Source organism: Strix aluco, chromosome 30 (genome assembly GCF_031877795.1).
Source record: "Strix aluco isolate bStrAlu1 chromosome 30, bStrAlu1.hap1, whole genome shotgun sequence".
In the NCBI taxonomy this organism is placed as follows: domain Eukaryota; kingdom Metazoa; phylum Chordata; class Aves; order Strigiformes; family Strigidae; genus Strix; species Strix aluco.
The window spans coordinates 2,739,282-2,756,027 of NC_133960.1; the positions used below are offsets into that span (position 1 = coordinate 2,739,282).

At 52.1% G+C, this 16,746-nt stretch overlaps 1 protein-coding gene and 1 non-coding gene across 12 annotated transcripts in view; both read left to right on the forward strand.

Moving 5' to 3' along the window:
* The window catches only part of UBAP2L (ubiquitin associated protein 2 like), a 32,091-nt gene that overhangs the window by 12,157 nt on the left and 3,188 nt on the right, over positions 1-16,746 (forward strand). For 4 of the 11 annotated variants that reach the window (XM_074809632.1, XM_074809638.1, XM_074809634.1 and 1 more), the window contains 14 exons: positions 2,602-2,654; positions 4,773-4,858; positions 5,306-5,477; positions 6,331-6,532; positions 7,756-8,033; positions 8,290-8,462; positions 9,556-9,745; positions 10,354-10,408; positions 10,854-11,028; positions 11,516-11,588; positions 12,267-12,462; positions 12,569-12,657; positions 13,355-13,408; positions 14,070-15,310. In XM_074809632.1, coding sequence (XP_074665733.1) covers positions 2,602-2,654; positions 4,773-4,858; positions 5,306-5,477; positions 6,331-6,532; positions 7,756-8,033; positions 8,290-8,462; positions 9,556-9,745; positions 10,354-10,408; positions 10,854-11,028; positions 11,516-11,588; positions 12,267-12,462; positions 12,569-12,657; positions 13,355-13,408; positions 14,070-14,306 — 2,033 coding nt within the window. In that variant the 3' untranslated portion in view covers positions 14,307-15,310. Of the gene's footprint in view, positions 1-2,601; positions 2,655-4,772; positions 4,859-5,305; positions 5,478-6,330; positions 6,533-7,755; positions 8,034-8,289; positions 8,463-9,555; positions 9,746-10,353; positions 10,409-10,853; positions 11,029-11,515; positions 11,589-12,266; positions 12,463-12,568; positions 12,658-13,354; positions 13,409-14,069; positions 15,313-16,089; positions 16,305-16,384; positions 16,491-16,746 lie in introns of those variants that run through there. The other 7 variants (XM_074809630.1, XM_074809635.1, XM_074809629.1 and 4 more) reach the window with 5 other exon arrangements.
* On the forward strand, positions 13,831-13,965 carry LOC141916874 (small nucleolar RNA SNORA58). Its single transcript, XR_012621209.1, has one exon. It is a non-coding gene; the product is annotated as a small nucleolar RNA SNORA58 (small nucleolar RNA).

The following is a 16,746-nucleotide window of genomic DNA, read 5'->3' on the forward strand; positions in this document are numbered from 1 at the left end:
ACAGGAGGAGGAGTGCTGAGGCTGTAGAGTCTCTTTTGCAGGGGCCTGGAGGAGCTTCTGTTGCTTTGGAGCATCTCCTGGTTCTCACCTCCGGGTTAATCTTTAACCCCCACAGGCAGCACAAGGCCGTTTGCTCCAGTGCTACCATTGTGTTTTGGCCACGCTTTGGCGTTGTTTGGATTTGCGTTCCTTTGAGGTGCGGAGTCAGGGGTTTTGGGTCTGTCACCCTTCCAGGCTGGGCATGGAGCATGTCTCCAGTCATTGAGATACCATCAGACTGCCTGATGAGCTGCGGGAGGAGCAAGCTGCTTGCTCATCTCCCAGTTTAAAAAGAGGGGAAAAAAAAATTTCTTCAAGACACAACGGGATTTTTTTTTTCTTCAGCACATTCTTATCTGCAAATGCCTATTAACTTTTAATTATTTTTTTCCCCTTTTCCTGGTTTGAGGAGCTTAAAGACCAGCAGCTCTTTGAAGGGCTTTCTTAAGGCAGAGAGGAGGGATTGCCGTTCAGAAGACACTTCTGAAATGGTGTTACAAGTGTCAGGGAGTCGCTTGCATTGCGGCTCTCCCCGTGGAAGCGCTCGATGGAGAGCGATACGCTTGGTTTCTTGAAAAAAAAAAACAAAATGTGCTCTGCTGGTTAGGAAACTTTCTGGAGCATTTCTGGCGAATGCCTGGTTGTACATCGCAGGTCTTTTGGTTTTCCATCTGTCCCCTCATGTGCGAGGAGCACAAGCTGTGCTCGGTAGGTGTCCAGTACTCGAGTAGACTTGCCAGAAAAGCCCCATCAATGGTTGCTCTTCACCTGCAGGATTTCCTTCTGCTTTTTGTGCTGCTTTGCTTTTCTTCTTATTCCCCCAAGCGAGCAAAACTGAGAGCCCTGTGCTGTGTTCCTACATGCACAAACTCTTCTTGGAGCAACTCTCCTGGCTTTCCGCCCTCCCCTGCCAGCCACAGCTGACCCAGGTACCTCCAGCTCACACCTCACCTCTTGGGTAAGGGTTGAGCTGGCAGGATCTTTCTGATCCGTGAAAATCTGGAAAGCAGCCTTCCTGCCGCTGCTGTGGGGGCACACAAAACCTAAGGAATGGTGGAATCTGGGGTTTTAAACCCCAGGTGTGTTTTGCATTGAATGTGTTGAACTCCTGAATGCCTCTGGCTAGGGAGGAAGGGGTAGTGTGCCTTGAGACTCCTGGCACTCAAGGAAGTCATGTTGTATTAATATCTGTATTTCTAACTTCAATTAAAAAAAAAATAATAATCCAGGAAGGCTTCTTGAATTGGCTCAACTTCTCAGGCAAAACAAAACACCCAACAAAACAACAGTGGAAAAAATAATAATTCACTGACAATATACTTAACTCATGCACTAAACCCCCCCCTTCCAGACAAGCAGTAGTTTGGATGTTTTGGCCTCATAATTAAAGTTTATATGGGAAGATCTGCTGTGTTCTTCCCCCCCGCCCCCCCCCCCCAAAATCTGAACGAGCCTGATTGTGTCCTGCAGAAGAACCCACAATGTTCTCGTTCCCCACGTGCTGTTTTTATGCTGTAAAAGTCTTTTGCCTTATAAAAGGACTGATGCCAACTTGTTCTGTCCTTGTAAAAGTCTCCAGGATTAACCCTGTTGGCTGTGTTGGGTTTTGTTGATCTGAAAACAAGCTGTGCAAAACGGGGCTGTTTTTATGCTCTGAGTGTTTTTTGGGATGTCAAATGCTCCCGCTGTCCTCCCACACCAAATTTTAAGTTGTTTAATGGATTCGGAAGTCGCTGCATAATATTCAAAGTACAGAGGTTAAACTGTGATGGAAGTGAAGGACGGAACAAGTTGAAGATGTGGCCAGGCAAAACTCTTTTTTTTTTTTTTTTCCTGGTAAATTTTGCTCTTACAAATTGCGCTGTGCTGGATTGTGGCTGAAATCTCATGCTTTTCTCCCTGAAATTTTTAATCTACTCACTTTAAGCATATCTCTGAAATTGGTCACACAAAACGTGGGAATTGCTTAGTCCCTTAAATTTTTCTCTTCTGATTCCCATTTGCCTATGCACAGGAGGTCCTGGTGCAGTCAAGTTTCAATATTTTTTGAGTGGAAAAAAAAAAGATGAACCATGGGAATGGTTCAGTTGTCCCTGGGATTTATAGAAACTTAAGGTTTAACTGGGTGGTGAGGTCCTGCCCGAGAGCTGGCAGGAAGCTCTGTCCGAGCTGCTGGGGTAACACTAACTGCTTCTGGGTGCAGAAACTTGCAGCTACTGCAATACGAGGGGAAATCAAGAAACTGGCCCAAGGAGGCTGGGGACGATGCCGGGGCTTCCTTGCCAAGCTCAGCTTCCCTGTTGGGTGCCGGGGTGTGTGCGTTGCCCTAGCTGCCAGCCCAGCAGTCCCTCTCTTTGAGCCTCGCCTGGCCGAGCCCGGCTCAGGCGATCCCATCGCAGGTACCTTGCCTGTGACTCGTGGGTTGGGCTCGACTGCTTTAACTTGTCTGGTTGGCAACTAGAAATCCTCTCAGCTGCTTGCAAAGCTCCCCAGTGCTTCCCTGGCTCTTGGAGGCAGAGCTTCGACGCACGCGTAACTTCTCTGCTGTTGTTATCCTTGTAGGTGCGTGGAGGGCAGCGACAGAAGAATGGGGCACGGAGGACTGGAATGAAGATGTAGGTACTCTCCAAACCCCTCTCCTCCGTGTGTCTGCTGGCAGGCTGCTGTCCTCTGTACCCTCACAGCTACGAGAGGAGCGCAAAGACCTTCCTCCCCAAACTGTGGGCGTAGCCTAAGCCAGGCTCCCAATTCCAGGAGCTACGATGGATGAGTAAACATCGCTGCTTCTAAAGTACATGTGTAATCGAGCTTCTCGTAGGAGCCCAAGACAGGAAGGGATCCCCTGGGGCATCGTGTCTGGTCCTCACATTTCCTGCAGCTGCAGGACTGAATTCTTCCATAAACTGGCCTGACTCCACACAAGATTTCTTGCTCTCTTCCTCCGGTGGAGTGGCAGTTTGGAAAGGTTTGCCGTTGATCCACGCTGCGCGCTGTGGAGGAGGCAGCAGCAGTTTCGCGTGTGTGTCACGTGCCTCTGCTGGTCCTTGTGATTTGGATTGATCAGAAGCTCTTGGCTTTTCCTTCTGACTTGCTCTTTGGTCTGTCTCGCTGCTTTTTGTTCTCTCTGTGACGGTTTCAGGGGAAAACAGACACTGTTATCACCTACTTTTAATGCCCCTGTATCAGTTTCTTCCGAAATGGGCTTCGGTCCCTCTCTGAATCAAGGGACAACTTCTGTTCTTGCAGATGGGAGCAGGGTTGGGCTTTTTTTAGTATTATTATTAGTTTTGCATGAAGGGAATGCTTTTGCTTTCCAGGCAGCATCTGAAGGAAGCACTCCTGCTGTGTTTGGAGACGCAAGCAGCTTTTCTGTCTGTTCAGTCAGGTCTCTGCTTAAAGAGAGCCTTTGATAGCTGTTCTTGCCTTCATTGTGTGAGAGACGCTCCCAGGGGTTCCTGATTTTGGTTTTAAACTCTGGCAGCTCCTCAGTCTGGAATAAAAGCTGTTCATATTCAGATATGTTCTGAGCTAAAGCACAGGTGGTCATTAAGCCTCGCCTTCATTTTTGAGAAATGTTATTTTCCCTTCCATAGAATCATAGGATGGTTTGGATTGGAAGGGACCTTAAAGACCATCTAGTCCTAAACTCCTGCCACGGGCAGGGCCACCTTCCACTAGCCCAGGTTGCCCAAAGCCCCATCCAACCTGACCTTGAACCCTTCCAGGGAGGGGCAGCCACAGCTTCTCTGGGCAACCTGTGCCAGGGCCTCACCACCCTCACAGGGAAGAGTTTCTTCCTTAGATCCAATCTAAATCTCTCCTCATTCAGTTTAAAACCGTTACCCCTCGTTCTATCCCTCCCCCCTGATCAAGAGTCCCTCCCCCCTTTCCTGTAGCCCCTTTCAGTCCTGGGAGGCTGCTCTAAGGTCTCCCTGGAGCCTTCTCTTCTCCAGCTGAATCCCCCCAACTCTCTCAGCCTGTCCTCACAGGGGGGTGCTCCAGCCCCCCGAGCATCTTCGCGGCCTCCTCTGGTCCCGCTCGAGCAGGTCCGTGTCCTTCTGCTGTTGGTGCCCCCAGAGCTGGACCCAGCACTGCAGGGGGGTCTCCCGAGAGCGGAGCAGAGGGGGAGAATCCCCCCCTCGCCCTGCTGCCCACACTGCTCTGGGTGCAGCCCAGCACACGGGTGGCTTTCTGGGCTGCCAGCGCACGTTGCTGGCTCACAGGCAGTTTTCCACCCACCAACCCCCCCTAGTCCTTCTCCCAGGGGCTGCTCTCAATCTACTCTTCCCCCTTTACTCTTCTAGTTGAATCAGATCACCCAGGTGAAGCCAGGATCATTGGAAGCTTAACTGTGGGTCTGAAGCTTTTTTCTTTGACTTCTCTAGCAATGCTTGCACCTGTGCAGGGGGTTTTGCAGATCAGTGCTGCGTACCATCAGTTCAGAGCAGCTCTCGAAGACCCCAGCAGCCCTAGGGGATTTGTGGACTGGGGGAAGTCTGTAGAAGGATTTGTGTTCTTTTTCCATTGGTACATGATTTGTGCGCTTGCACAAGCAGAAACACATAAAATAGAAGTTGATTCTGATGGGAGCCAAATGTTAAAGAAGTTTAAGTCTAAACGCTTGAATTTTCTTGAATCTTTCTGTGGGTGTTTGTCTCCAATGTGTTTTATTTGGAGTCCCGAGACGCTGTTCTCACTTTTGCATTCTTTTTCCCTTTTTTTCAATCTTTCAGCTGTCTGAGACGAAGATCTTCACTGCCTCCAATGTGTCTTCAGTGCCTCTGCCTGCCGAGAATGTGACAATCACAGCTGGACAGAGGTGATAGCCCATGGCAATGCTGTTTATGTGGAAGAAGTGACACGCGAGTCCCAGAGCCATTTGCCATCTCAGACTAAACTTTGCCAGCTGGCTAAAATGCCAGCAGCTCTGAATAAAATGAGATGGATTTAAATGGAAAAGTTGAGAGTTTCCGGGTCCTAATCCTGGATTAGAGTTTTCCTAGGCTCTGCTGCTGGTTCTTCAGATTTGGGGGCATTTTGCTGTGTTAAAGTAATGGAAGGCATGCTTGAAAATAGAAGGCCATGCAGCATCTTGCTGGGTCTCTGTCCTTTTGAGGTTGCTGCTGGCAGTTGTGAGTTAATGTTCTGCAGATTCGTTCAATTTGTGAAGTAAAAGCTATAAATTATGAGTCTGGAAGTAGAATATCTCTGTCATGGAAGTCCGGAGCTTGTGTTAACCTCTGGGTTATCTGCTTGCTTTACCCAGAATCGATCTTGCGGTCCTGCTAGGAAAGACACCCTCTTCTATGGAGAATGAGTCAACAAACCTGGAGTCATCCCAGGCTCCTTCCCTGGCCCAGCCGCTGGTGTTCAGCAATTCCAAGCAGAGCGCGATAGCCCAGCCTGCCTCTGGGAACTCCTTCTCTCACCACAGCATGGTAAGGAACCGCTGGGCCCTGCCGGCAGGCTGGTGGCTTCCCTGACGTTCTGTCTGTGTTTGGGCAACACGGGACACGCAGTTCTGTCACCTGCTCGCTTCTGGGGGGTGGCAGAGTCCTCCACGTGGGCGATTCGCCAGTCTGCTCTAAATACAGAGGCATAAAGTCTGTTGCTTAATTAGAAATAATTGGGATAATTCCTCCCCTGTTGCCCTTGTCAGACTTGTGACACATGCTGCTTTCCTGCTTAGAGGAAAGGAGAAACTCTTGCAGTCCAGGGCTTGGAAACTCAACAGTTTGAGAAGTGGAAGTGGATGGGAGTTTGGTGTGGGATGAAATGTTGGCATCTACTGACAGGTGAAGGAAGGAGGTGTTGAATCTCAGGCCTATGCACAGACCTCGGCAGATGTTTCTTTGTGTAACTTCAATAAAAGAAATAAAATTTGTGCACTTAATGGTGGGATAGGTCCGGAAGGATTTTCAAAACCGCCTTAACTGTAAAGCCAAGTTCTCCTGGTGGTTATCTTTTTTTAGTGCAACTGAATGCATGTGAATAATTCAGTACATTTTTAAAGATCCTATCTGTTAATTTTCTTTATAAGCCTCCATGACACTGTAAAATGCCCTGGGTTGGGCAACAGAGAAGTGTACCCGCACTCATGTGCGGTAAAAGCTGTGAGAGAAGTATGAGCTCTCCTTGCCAGAGGTGTCTGCATCTGGAGCTCAAGAGTTAAGCTGAGGCACCCGGCGTACGGTGTGTTCAGGCTCAACGTTAAGAGATGTATCTGTCCTCTGAGCCGAGTTCTAAGCCAGGGGAGATGTTAACTTTGTTCTTTCGTTGCTGGAATTGCAGGTGAGCATGCTGGGGAAAGGGTTTGGAGATGTCGGGGAGGCCAAAGGCAGCAGTACCACAGGTTCTCAGTTCCTGGAGCAGTTCAAGACAGCGCAGGCTCTGGCTCAGCTGGCTGCTCAGCACACCCAGCCTGCCGGGAGCACCTCTGCTTCTTCCTGGGACATGCGATCCACTACGCAGACCTCGTCTCTCGTGCAGTACGGTAAGGAAAAGCAGCGTGGCTCCCCAAAGGGGACTGTCGTCTCCCAGAACTGCCGAAATGCGCCGCAAGCAGCGGTGTGAGGGATTGAGTGGAGGACCAGATCATGAGTTCACAACCAAGCCAACCGTGCTGGAGCAATTAAACCGTGGGTGCAAGTTTGCGAGAGAAAAACGTAACAGTGCGTGTGGGTCTGTCCCTGTTACTTTTATACTTGGAGCAGTTGAATCCACCTGCCTCTCAGTCACTCCAGCCAGCTTCGGGTGTTCCCGAGACCCTCACAGAGTGCAGAACTGCTTCGGGTGTAAAGCTGTGTAGCAGAGAAGGGGTCTGAAGGTGGGCACTTCTGGAGAATAGTTCCTGAATACCAACACTTGTCAGTCTCATCTCGCTGCTGACCTGATGTTATCTTTTGAAGGAATGCAATGCTGGTGTCTGTTTCATGCCAATAAGTAACCCTACCTCTGGGCTGGCATGAGGGTATAAACAGTGATTAGGAGAGGCTCCTGCTTTTGAGATGAGATCCTGAGCCCTGCTGTGGTCGAATACTAGTGCCATTTCTTTCAGTTTGTGCGTTTTATTTCTTACTGTAGGGAAATGGCTCTGGTTCAAATCTAAACTGAAGAAAAATCAAGCCCTGTCCTAGTAACAGTCAGTGTTGGCAGCTCCTGATTTTTTCAGACAAGGAGCCACAGAGGAGAGTCGGAGAGATAGGAGTTGTTTTTTAATAAGCTGTGGTAAGGCTTAGGCAAAGGAGGAGGATGGTGCAGTCGTGCAAAGGCCTGAGGGTGGGCAGCTGCAGGTAGTGGTGGTGTTTGGAGGATACCCAGTATTTGCAGGGAAAAGTGCAGGCAATGAAATGCAGAGAGGGGGAAGGAGGAGGCAGCGTCAGGCCCGTGCAGGACTCTTGACATGCAGTGCCTCCATGCAAGGGACTCTGAAGTCCAGCTTTTCTTGGAGGCTGGAGGACTTCACTGTGCAAGCTCACTTTGTCCTGTAGAGATGGTGGAAGGAGCTGAGGGGAGGGGGGCTTAAAAGGCTCAGCACTGATAGTGGTGAGAGCTCAAGGCTGGGAGTGGAGATGCTGGGGTTCTCTGCTCTCTGATATTAACAGGCTCCAGGAGGAGTCATACTGCGAAAAGATTTTCTTGATGCTAAAAACTGTCAGAACTTGATGTAGTTTGAAGGAGACAAATCCTGCTAACTCGACTCTGTCTCCCTGGTAGATCTCAAGAACCCAACAGATTCTTCTGTGCATAGTCCCTTCACCAAGCGTCAGGCCTTCACGTCAACTTCAACCATGATAGAAGTGTTCATGCAGGAGAAACAGACTGTGGTGACTGCCTCTGCGACTGTGCCGGCACCCTCTTCCTCACCGCTGCCCAGCAAAACCAATCCTGTTCCCCAGATGTCCCCAGGGTCCTCGGACAACCAGTCCTCCAGTCCCCAGCCAGCACAGCAGAAGCTGAAGCAACAAAAGAAAAAAGCATCGTTAACATCAAAGGTGCGGATCGATGGTGGGGAAGGAGGCGTTGTATTGTGTTAGAGCTGCAGAAAAATCTGTTTGGGCTGGTGAGGGGAAGGGCTGGGCTTGGTCTTCCTGCTGTTAGCGTTGGGTGTTTGTGGGGGTGACAGAGAAAAGCCTGCCTGGGTTGAACAGTGTAATTCAGAGGATGCAAGCCTGTATTTGCTGGGAAATGTGGACACTGAAGTCATTTTCTGTGCAGATCCCAGGGAGTGATTGACCCTTTCTCTTGCAGATTCCTGCGCTTGCGGTGGAAATGCCTGGCTCAGCGGATATCTCAGGGCTAAACCTGCAGTTTGGGGCGTTACAGTTTGGTTCGGAGCCTGTTCTCGCGGAGTACGAATCGACGCCCACAACAAGCGCCGCCGTTAGCCAGTCTCAAAGCAGCCTGTACACCAGCACGGCTAGGTGAGGAGCAGGCGTGAGGAAGGGAACCGAGCAGGTAGCTTTGGAAGGGAGCTGGTCCCGTGGACTTTAGTTACGCTGCATACTAGTAGACCCTTTCTGACTGTGCCGTGGTCACAAAGGGGGGACAACGTATGCAACAGCAAAGTGTAAGTTGCCAGCAGATTCATTCAGGCAGCTCTGACTGATTGGCCTGTGGTACTTATACAGAAAGCACGGAATCAGAGAATCACCTCAGTTGGAAAAGCCCTCGAAGCTCCTCCAGCCCAACCATGAACCTCACCCTGACCGTTCCCAACTCCACCAGATCCCTCAGCGCTGGCTCAACCCGACTCTTCAACCCCTCCAGGGATGGGGACTCCCCCCCTGCCCTGGGCAGCCCATTCCAACGCCCAACAACCCCTTCTGCAAAGAAATCCTTCCTAAGAGCCAGTCTGACCCTGCCCTGGCGCAGCTTGAGGCCATTCCCTCTTGGCCTGCCGCTGGGTCCTTGGCTCAAGAGACTCCTCCCCCCTCTCTGCACCCTCCTTTCAGGGAGTTGCAGAGGGCCAGGAGGTCTCCCCTCAACCTCCTCCCCGAGGCAAGCAGACGCTTCCTGCTGCTGTTAAACTGCGTTACTGGAAACGCAGGAGGGGAATCCCCAGTGCAACTGCTCCTTGTCTCTGGTGAACAGATTCTGCGTGTTTTGTCCTGCTTTTTCCTGGCAAACTGGGATGCGGTGCAGTAGGTGTATCTACAGGGATGGCGCCTTGCCAGTGCAAAGTGTTTGTGTCTTCTGTTGGGCTGACCCTTAGTATCTGCCCAGTCCCTTGAGCAGTGGCAGCTCATGAAGCGTCACCCAGAGCCCAGCAGTGCGTGAGGGGAGGCTGTGGCGAGGTGCCAGCACCCTCCCGGGGTCGGGCCAGCCCTTGCCTGGGTACGTTTCTCTCCTTGCTTTGCTTGGCTGCTTTGTGTGGTGCCTTCATGCTGATGCTTGGGGCTCTTTTATTTTGAAGATTTGCAAGGAAGAGCCTCCGGTCTGGGTTGGCAGCTTACAGCGGGGATGTTTTGGAGGAAAATATAAACTCCTTTTCTTTCTTTTTTTTCCCCTTTGTAGCGAATCTTCATCCACAATTTCGTCCAATCAAAGCCAGGAGTCTGGTTACCAGAGCGGCACAATACAGACAGCAACGTTTACCTCCCAGAACAGCGCTCAGGGACCACTGTACGAACAGAGATCCACCCAGACGAGGCGATACCCAAATTCAATCTCCTCCTCGCCCCAGAAAGATCTGACCCAGGCCAAGGTAGGGAAATAGCCCCCTTTGTGCTGAGTAAGCACAGTGTGTGAAGCACTGTCTCGTGAGAAAGCTAAGTGGTTTACCAAGGGTTTCTGTGATCCTCCAGCCTCACCACGTGGCTTGTGAACTCTTGGGAGAGCTTTGTTCTGGCTGCTACCAGAGCTTTTAGTTATGCTGCTTACCTGGGGCCGGGCCAGTGGGGTTAACTGCGGTTAAGTTGATGGCAGGCCATGTGTCGTGTCACGCATAATTACCCTGCTGCAGAGTGGCATTCAGGCGAAGGGTTTAGCTTTGTCTTAAGGATTCGATTCTTGTTGCATGCAAGTTCAGTGACGCCAATTTTGGCTAACGAGCTTGGGTTGAGGATGCTGAGCCAGTCCAACTACCAGCAGCAGAGAAACTTCCTCAACTGCCTCCTCCGGCACGCGCGTGGGGGTCGTGCTGGCACTGGGCTTGGCTGAGCTTGGGACCGACCCTGACAAGTATGGTGATCTGTGTTGGTAGCACGACTTTTCCACAACTGAGGAGGGAGTGTGGGAGGGGACTGACAGTAGATCTGCCTCTGGAAATGAGCAACTGTAATGCCCAGTATTCCTTTTTCTCTTCTTCCTCAGAATGGTTTCAGTTCTGTACAACCCACGCCATTACAAACCACGCAGGCCGTTGAAGGTAAGAGTCTGACAGTGCAGTGGGTGTCCTGAGTCTCTTGTACTGCTTGTATTTGCTTTGGATGAAAAGCTTTATCTGTGCTAATAGCAAGTCCTTTCCCTGGTAGACTAATTGGTGCCACTGAGATTATTTGCTTGCCTTGGAACATTGAGCTTTCTGCTGAGGGATCCATGAGATTCTTGATGAGTCACTCCCTGATGACAATAATTGACTCTGATTTGTTTGTGAAAGGCACCTTATCTGTAGGTCTTGAAGCTCTTTGGAGAGCCAATGTCAGTCAGTGTTGGAGTAAAGTGAGACGTAGAACACAGTCACGCTGCCATAAATGTGTAACTTGGGTTGGCAGCAGCGAGGGAAGCCCCGGATCTCCCTGCTGATCCTCGCCACTGAATCGCCCTCTGCGAGCTGCCGGTAGCTGCCCCTAACCCAAAGCTTTTGTTCCCAGGTGCTACAGGCCCCGCAGTGAAATCCGATTCCCCCTCTGCTCCCAGTATCACACCTCTCAGTGATGGGGTGTCTGCCTCGTCCTTGCTGACGACAGCCAGCCAACACTCGACAGCTCTGAGCAGCCTGAGCCACAGTGAGGAACTCCCCAGTACGACCACCGCCCAGCTCAGCAGGTGAGAAAAAAGGAAAGCAGAACTAGGAACAGGGATCCGTAGTGGATATCAAAGTCTGTCTCACGCAGTGAGTATCACGCCCTGAAAGGACGTTGTGGAGAGGGTGGTGCTGGTCTCTTCTCCCAGGGAATTAGTGACAGAACGAGAGGGAACGGCTTTAAACTGCAACAGGGGAGGTTCAGACTGGACAGGAGGGAAAAATCTTTCCCAGAAAGAGTGGTCAGAGAGTGGAATAGGCTGCCCAGGGAGGGGGTGGAGTCCCCACCCCTGGGTGTGTTTAAGGGCCCTTTGGATGAGCTGTGGGGGGATGTGGGGTAGGGGAGAGCTTTGTAGAGTCGGGCTGAGGGTTGGACTCGCTGATCCCGAGGGGCTTTTCCAACCTGAGTGATTCTGGGATTCCATGACTCATCCCATCCGAGCAGATGGGGAATGGGATCTGACCTGGTGCTCCCAATGGCTTGACAAACTCTTATTCCTCCTTCCGCAGTACGTTACCCACCCAGCAGAACAGTCTGTCCTCATCCACATCTTCTGGGCGAACGTCAACTTCAACTCTCCTGGTGAGTCTGGGTGTGCTCGAGCGCTCTGTACCCCCGTTCCGGCGCGACTGGCAGCGCTCCGGTGTGTCCCACTTCGGCTGCGTGCCCGGCAGGGCCTGTGGTTGTGACAGGAGCTGCTGGTGGTTGCGCTGCAGTTTGGGTGTTGTGTGGAGAGAGGACAGAGGGTTATGTCACAACACTGTGCACCTCTGGCTCGGTTTTTGCCACCCTGCCTGTTCCAGACGTAGCGGCGGCTTCTTTTGGGCCTGTAGCTGCTCTTGAAAGTGCTGCTGGATGTTGGGGCGAACTGGTGGCTGATGGAGTGGCCCTGTTCAAACGTGTACATGCTGCTGGAGCTCCTGCAGTACCGAGTCCTTGGGTGTTGGCTTCTGCAGCAGAATAAATCTCCCTGCCGCAAGCGTGGCGTTCAGCCCTGCTTCTCCCAGCAGACAGACGTGTTGGGACACAGCCACGCGAGAGGCTTGGAAGCATTAGGGGTTGGCTGCTATCAGGACTTTGGACCTAAGCCAGATGCAAAGCAGGTTTCTTTGTAGCCTGCAGCGGCCGAGTTCATTGCAGGCTCTCGGGAACGTCCGGGTGCAGACAGAGCCACGCGATATTTTTGCGTAGGCAGCATCCTGCAGTATTTCTGTGCTCAGGTACATCTGGTCCCCTAACTCTCTTCCCTTCCTTCCCTAGCACACAAGTGTGGAGAGTGAAGCAAGCCTCCATTCTTCTGCTAGCACTTTCTCCACCTCCTCCAGCACAGTGTCAGCCGCCCCACCAGTTGTAAGTGTTTCATCCAGTCTCAGCAGCGTCAGCAGCCTGGGCCTCAGCCTCAGCAGTAACTCCACAGTGACGGCCTCGACTCGCAGCTCCGTTGCAACAACATCAGGTACTTTCCTGGGTACTGCTAAACAGGAGGAGGGTGTGGGGGCTAAGAGAGGCAGCTTCTGCTCTTCGCTTCACTGTGCAACTTTTCCTTTCTCTTCTTTTCTCAGGAAAAGCCCCTCCCAATCTCCCTCCTGGAGTCCCACCGCTGTTGCCTAACCCGTACATCATGGCTCCAGGGTTGCTACACGCCTATCCGGTGAGTGGGGTGTCCTGTCGTGCCACTAGATCCCTCCTAGCTCTGTCTTCAGCTAGCAGGGAGGGGTGGAGTCTAGTAAAGGGACCAAAAGCTGGAACATCAGCCCAGCAGGACTGCTTTGGATGGGAAGAATTTGGACCTGCTGTTTTCCATAAAACAGTAGCAGAGGAAATCCATGTGCCTGTGGGGGTAAACATCTGTCATTCTGGTCACCCCAGAGCAGATTCTGTCGGCCTGTTTTCTACAGCCTCCCCAAGCTTTGAGGAGCAACAGCCCTTGCTCAGAGCACAGCTCATGAAAGTGCAGAGCTGGATTAGCAACATGGTATGACAGAGGCCAAACAGAACAAAGGTGGCGACTGCCACAATGTCTAGGGGTGTGTCACAGCCCTCTTCTGAAGGTGAGGGCAGATCTCGCTGTTGAAATAATCTCTAGAGGAAAATTGTTGAGTGCCTTTTAGTGGTCTGGAGCGGTGGTGCTAGACACTGGTGCTCACTCTCTGTTTGAGCAGCTCATAAAAACAACTCTTGGCAGTGTCAAGTCTTGCGGTAGCGAACGCTGGCTGCCTGCGCCAGGGTTATTGTGCAGCCTCTGATCATCTGCCGCTGGCTTTCTCTCACATTTATCTAATTGTTTAATCTAAAAATAGGTAAGCGTCTTTAGTCTGTGTCCCTGACATCATCTCCTCTTTTTCTAGCCACAGGTGTATGGATATGATGACTTGCAAATGCTCCAGACGAGATTCCCGTTGGTGAGTACTGAGGGCTGCTGGGGACACGCCGCGGCCGCTGTCCCACAGCCCACCGGTGCCCTGCTGTGGGTGCAGGACGGGGCAGGCACTGAGGCTGTCCTGGAGAGCTGGCAAAACAGGCTGCTGGGTGGATGCACCTTCTTGTGGCAGCAGTGAAGACATCATCAGTTGCTCCCTTGCGCTTGGGGAGTTGGGAGCACTAGTTATTCGGACAGCGGCATAGATGGTGGGGCTAAGGAACGTGAGAGCTACACCAGGCAGGGCTGGCTTGCCCGCCAGTGGTGTGGTGACCTGTTGGAGATACCTGTGATCCTTGAAAGAGGCAGTGGCTAAATACTTTTATGAGAATGAGTTTTATTTAGCGATATGACATGTGTCCCTTGTGTTGTGAAGTGGAGGGGAAAGTCCAGGCAGTTTAAGGACTGCACACCAGTAGACCTTATCTGGTTCTTCTCACAGCCAGGCGAGGGGGATGGTGTGTGCTACAAAAACCTGGGGTTGCTGTAGGCTGTGATCAGCCTCAGCGTGGCTGGTTGAACTGCAATACTCCAACATATACCTAGTGGCTGCAGCCTAGAAATTCCTCTTTTCTAAAAGGTGTTGCTTTACGTCTTTGGACAGAGCTCATAAAACTTGTTCTCCTTTTGTTTTTATCCTTCAGGATTACTACAGCATCCCATTCCCTACACCCACCACCCCGCTGACTGGAAGAGATGGCAGCCTGAGCAGCAATCCGTACTCTGGTAGGGAAAAAAACCGCTCTGACTGCATAGCCCATCAGGTGTTCGTGCTCCTGCTTACTAGTTTCCTGTGCTGGAGCTACGTCTGCACCAGCCTTTGGGCTGGAGAATGTTTCTCAGCAGCTAAATTCTTCCCTTTGATCGTCTGGTGGTGCTGAGGCACGTTACCAGGAAGATGTGGACAAGCAGGAGTTGATGTCGCCGTTGGAAAGAGAGTGAGGAAGGGCTGAGAGAGTCTGTGAGGTGTAAAACTGCTTTATAGGTCGTGGTGAGGCAGGGGTTAAGCAGTGCTTCTCAAGCACTTAAAGTAAAAATGCAAAGAAACACAAAATCTGGAGAAATTTAAGTTTCTTATCTATGTGACAACCTCATGGAGAAAGAAAACAGGGAGTTTAGGACCTGTCAAATTGAAACCAAATTCCCAGTGAGTGGCTTATCTCTCCCTGACCTTGGTAGGGGTGTTTACTCACGCTGCTGATTCGCAGTGGGCAGCGGTTGTGCTGAGCTTTCACGTGCTTTAGGAATTGTTGCATTTTGTGGATCGCTCTTTTTTTTCCAGCACCACTTCTCCTCTGCTTCAGCAGGAGCTTGTTTGTGCGGAACTGCTTTTGCCTGGCACGCCAAGGCTGAAATCCCAAGCTCAGCGCGGCACTGCTGCATGCGTAATTTGCCAAGTTAACATCGGTGATAATTAATGTTTGTGGCTATCCTGGACCCACTTGTGAGCTGGGGCAGCACTGAGAAAATTCACTGCCTTACTGTGTGAGCTCTGAATAGGGAGAGTGTTTGCATGGAAGCGCCAAGCAGGTGCTCAGAAAGAGCAGCAAAAGGAGCTTCCCCGAGCCCCGCAGCCAAACCCTCGCAGTGCCCAGGCTGGGGAAGAGAGGAAGCGATATCCGAGTGCTCTCTGCGAGCTCCTGGGCCTCTGCAGCAGCATTTGATTCCGTGCCCCAACGAGAGAAAGGGAGGTGTGAGCCCTGCTGTAAAAAGGGGCCATTCACGCATCCTCAACTGGAAGATATTTGACTCTCTTCTTCAAAGAGGAGCTGTTTGCCAATAGGACCGGGCCCCTAGGCTGCTGCTCTGGCCTGGGGCCTGGCTCTGGCGGGACTGGAGTTGTGTTCTGACCTCCTGCTGATGCTTGGAGGGGGCTTAGGGAGAGCTCTAGCATCTGGAGGGGGTGGGGGGGCTTAGGGAGAGCTCTAGCATCGGGGTGGGGGGCCGGCTTAGGGAGAGCTCTAGCACCCAGGCTCTGTTGCTGCACAGGTTTATCCAGTGCCAGATCGTAGGCTGACATCATGTAGTTTAGCTGCTGTGGGTTTCCCTTCCCCTCTGAAGTCCTCTTCTGAGATGAGGAGAGCAATTAACAGCTTAGCCCTTATCAGTGTGCAAGGGCCTGAGGGCTTGGGAGAGCTGCAGGCCTTAGGAGGGGGGTTGATTGAAGTCATCCTTGATCAAAAGGCTGGGTGACCTTTGGACTGAGCTCGAATGGGCCAGGATTTGACACTGTTCTTCAGGCCCCTTTCATCTCCTGTATATGAGAAGTGGCTGAGGAAACTGGGGGGGTTTAGTGTGGAGAAGAGGAGGCTGAGGGGAGACCTCCTGGCCCTCTGCAACTCCCTGAAAGGAGGGTGCAGAGAGGGGGGAGGAGTCTCTTGAGCCAAGGACCCAGCGGCAGGCCAAGAGGGAATGGCCTCAAGCTGCGCCAGGGCAGGGTCAGACTGGCTCTTAGGAAGGATTTCTTTGCAGAAGGGGTTGTTGGGCGTTGGAATGGGCTGCCCAGGGCAGGGGGGGAGTCCCCATCCCTGGAGGGGTTGAAGAGTCGGGTTGAGCCAGCACTGAGGGATCTGGTGGAGTTGGGAACGGTCAGGGTGAGGTTCATGGTTGGACTGGAGGAGCTTCAAGGTCTCTTCCAACTGAGATGATTCTGTGTGATTCCAGGTGACTTAAAATTTGGCCGAGGTGATGCCTCTTCCCCTGCTCCTGCAACGACTCTGGCCCAGCCTCAGCAGAGCCAGACCCAGACTCACCACACCACGCAGCAGACGTTCCTGAACCCAGCGCTGCCTCCGGGCTACAGTTACACCAGTCTGCCGTACTACACAGGGGTACCAGGGCTCCCCAGCACCTTCCAATACGGGCCCGCCGTGTTCCCTGTGAGTGTCCCAGAGGCAGGGTGAGGGGCTGGGGCAACGCAGCGAAGCCTCTCCTCACTCTGCCCCTCTCCTTTCTGTAGGTTGCTCCTACCTCTTCCAAGCAGCATGGTGTGAATGTCAGCGTCAACGCATCAGCAACCCCTTTTCAGCAGCCCAGTGGCTACGGCTCTCACGGATACAGCACTGGTAAGAGACCCGACAGCACCTTTCCCAGCAGCAGTTACTGACAGTGGCAGGGCTTGTTCACAGTCTCGCTGGGCGTGTAAGGGGACTTCTGACTTACTGCCCCCACGGGAAGGAAGGAAATCATCCATGGTGCAACTTGCAGGTCGTTTGATTCTCCTTGGAAAGGCCCAGAGGTTTGTTCTGCATCCAGGTCTGGAGCGGTTTGAGGAGCACAGGGCGTTCACGCCCTCCTCTGCGCCCAGCAGTCGGGTGGTTG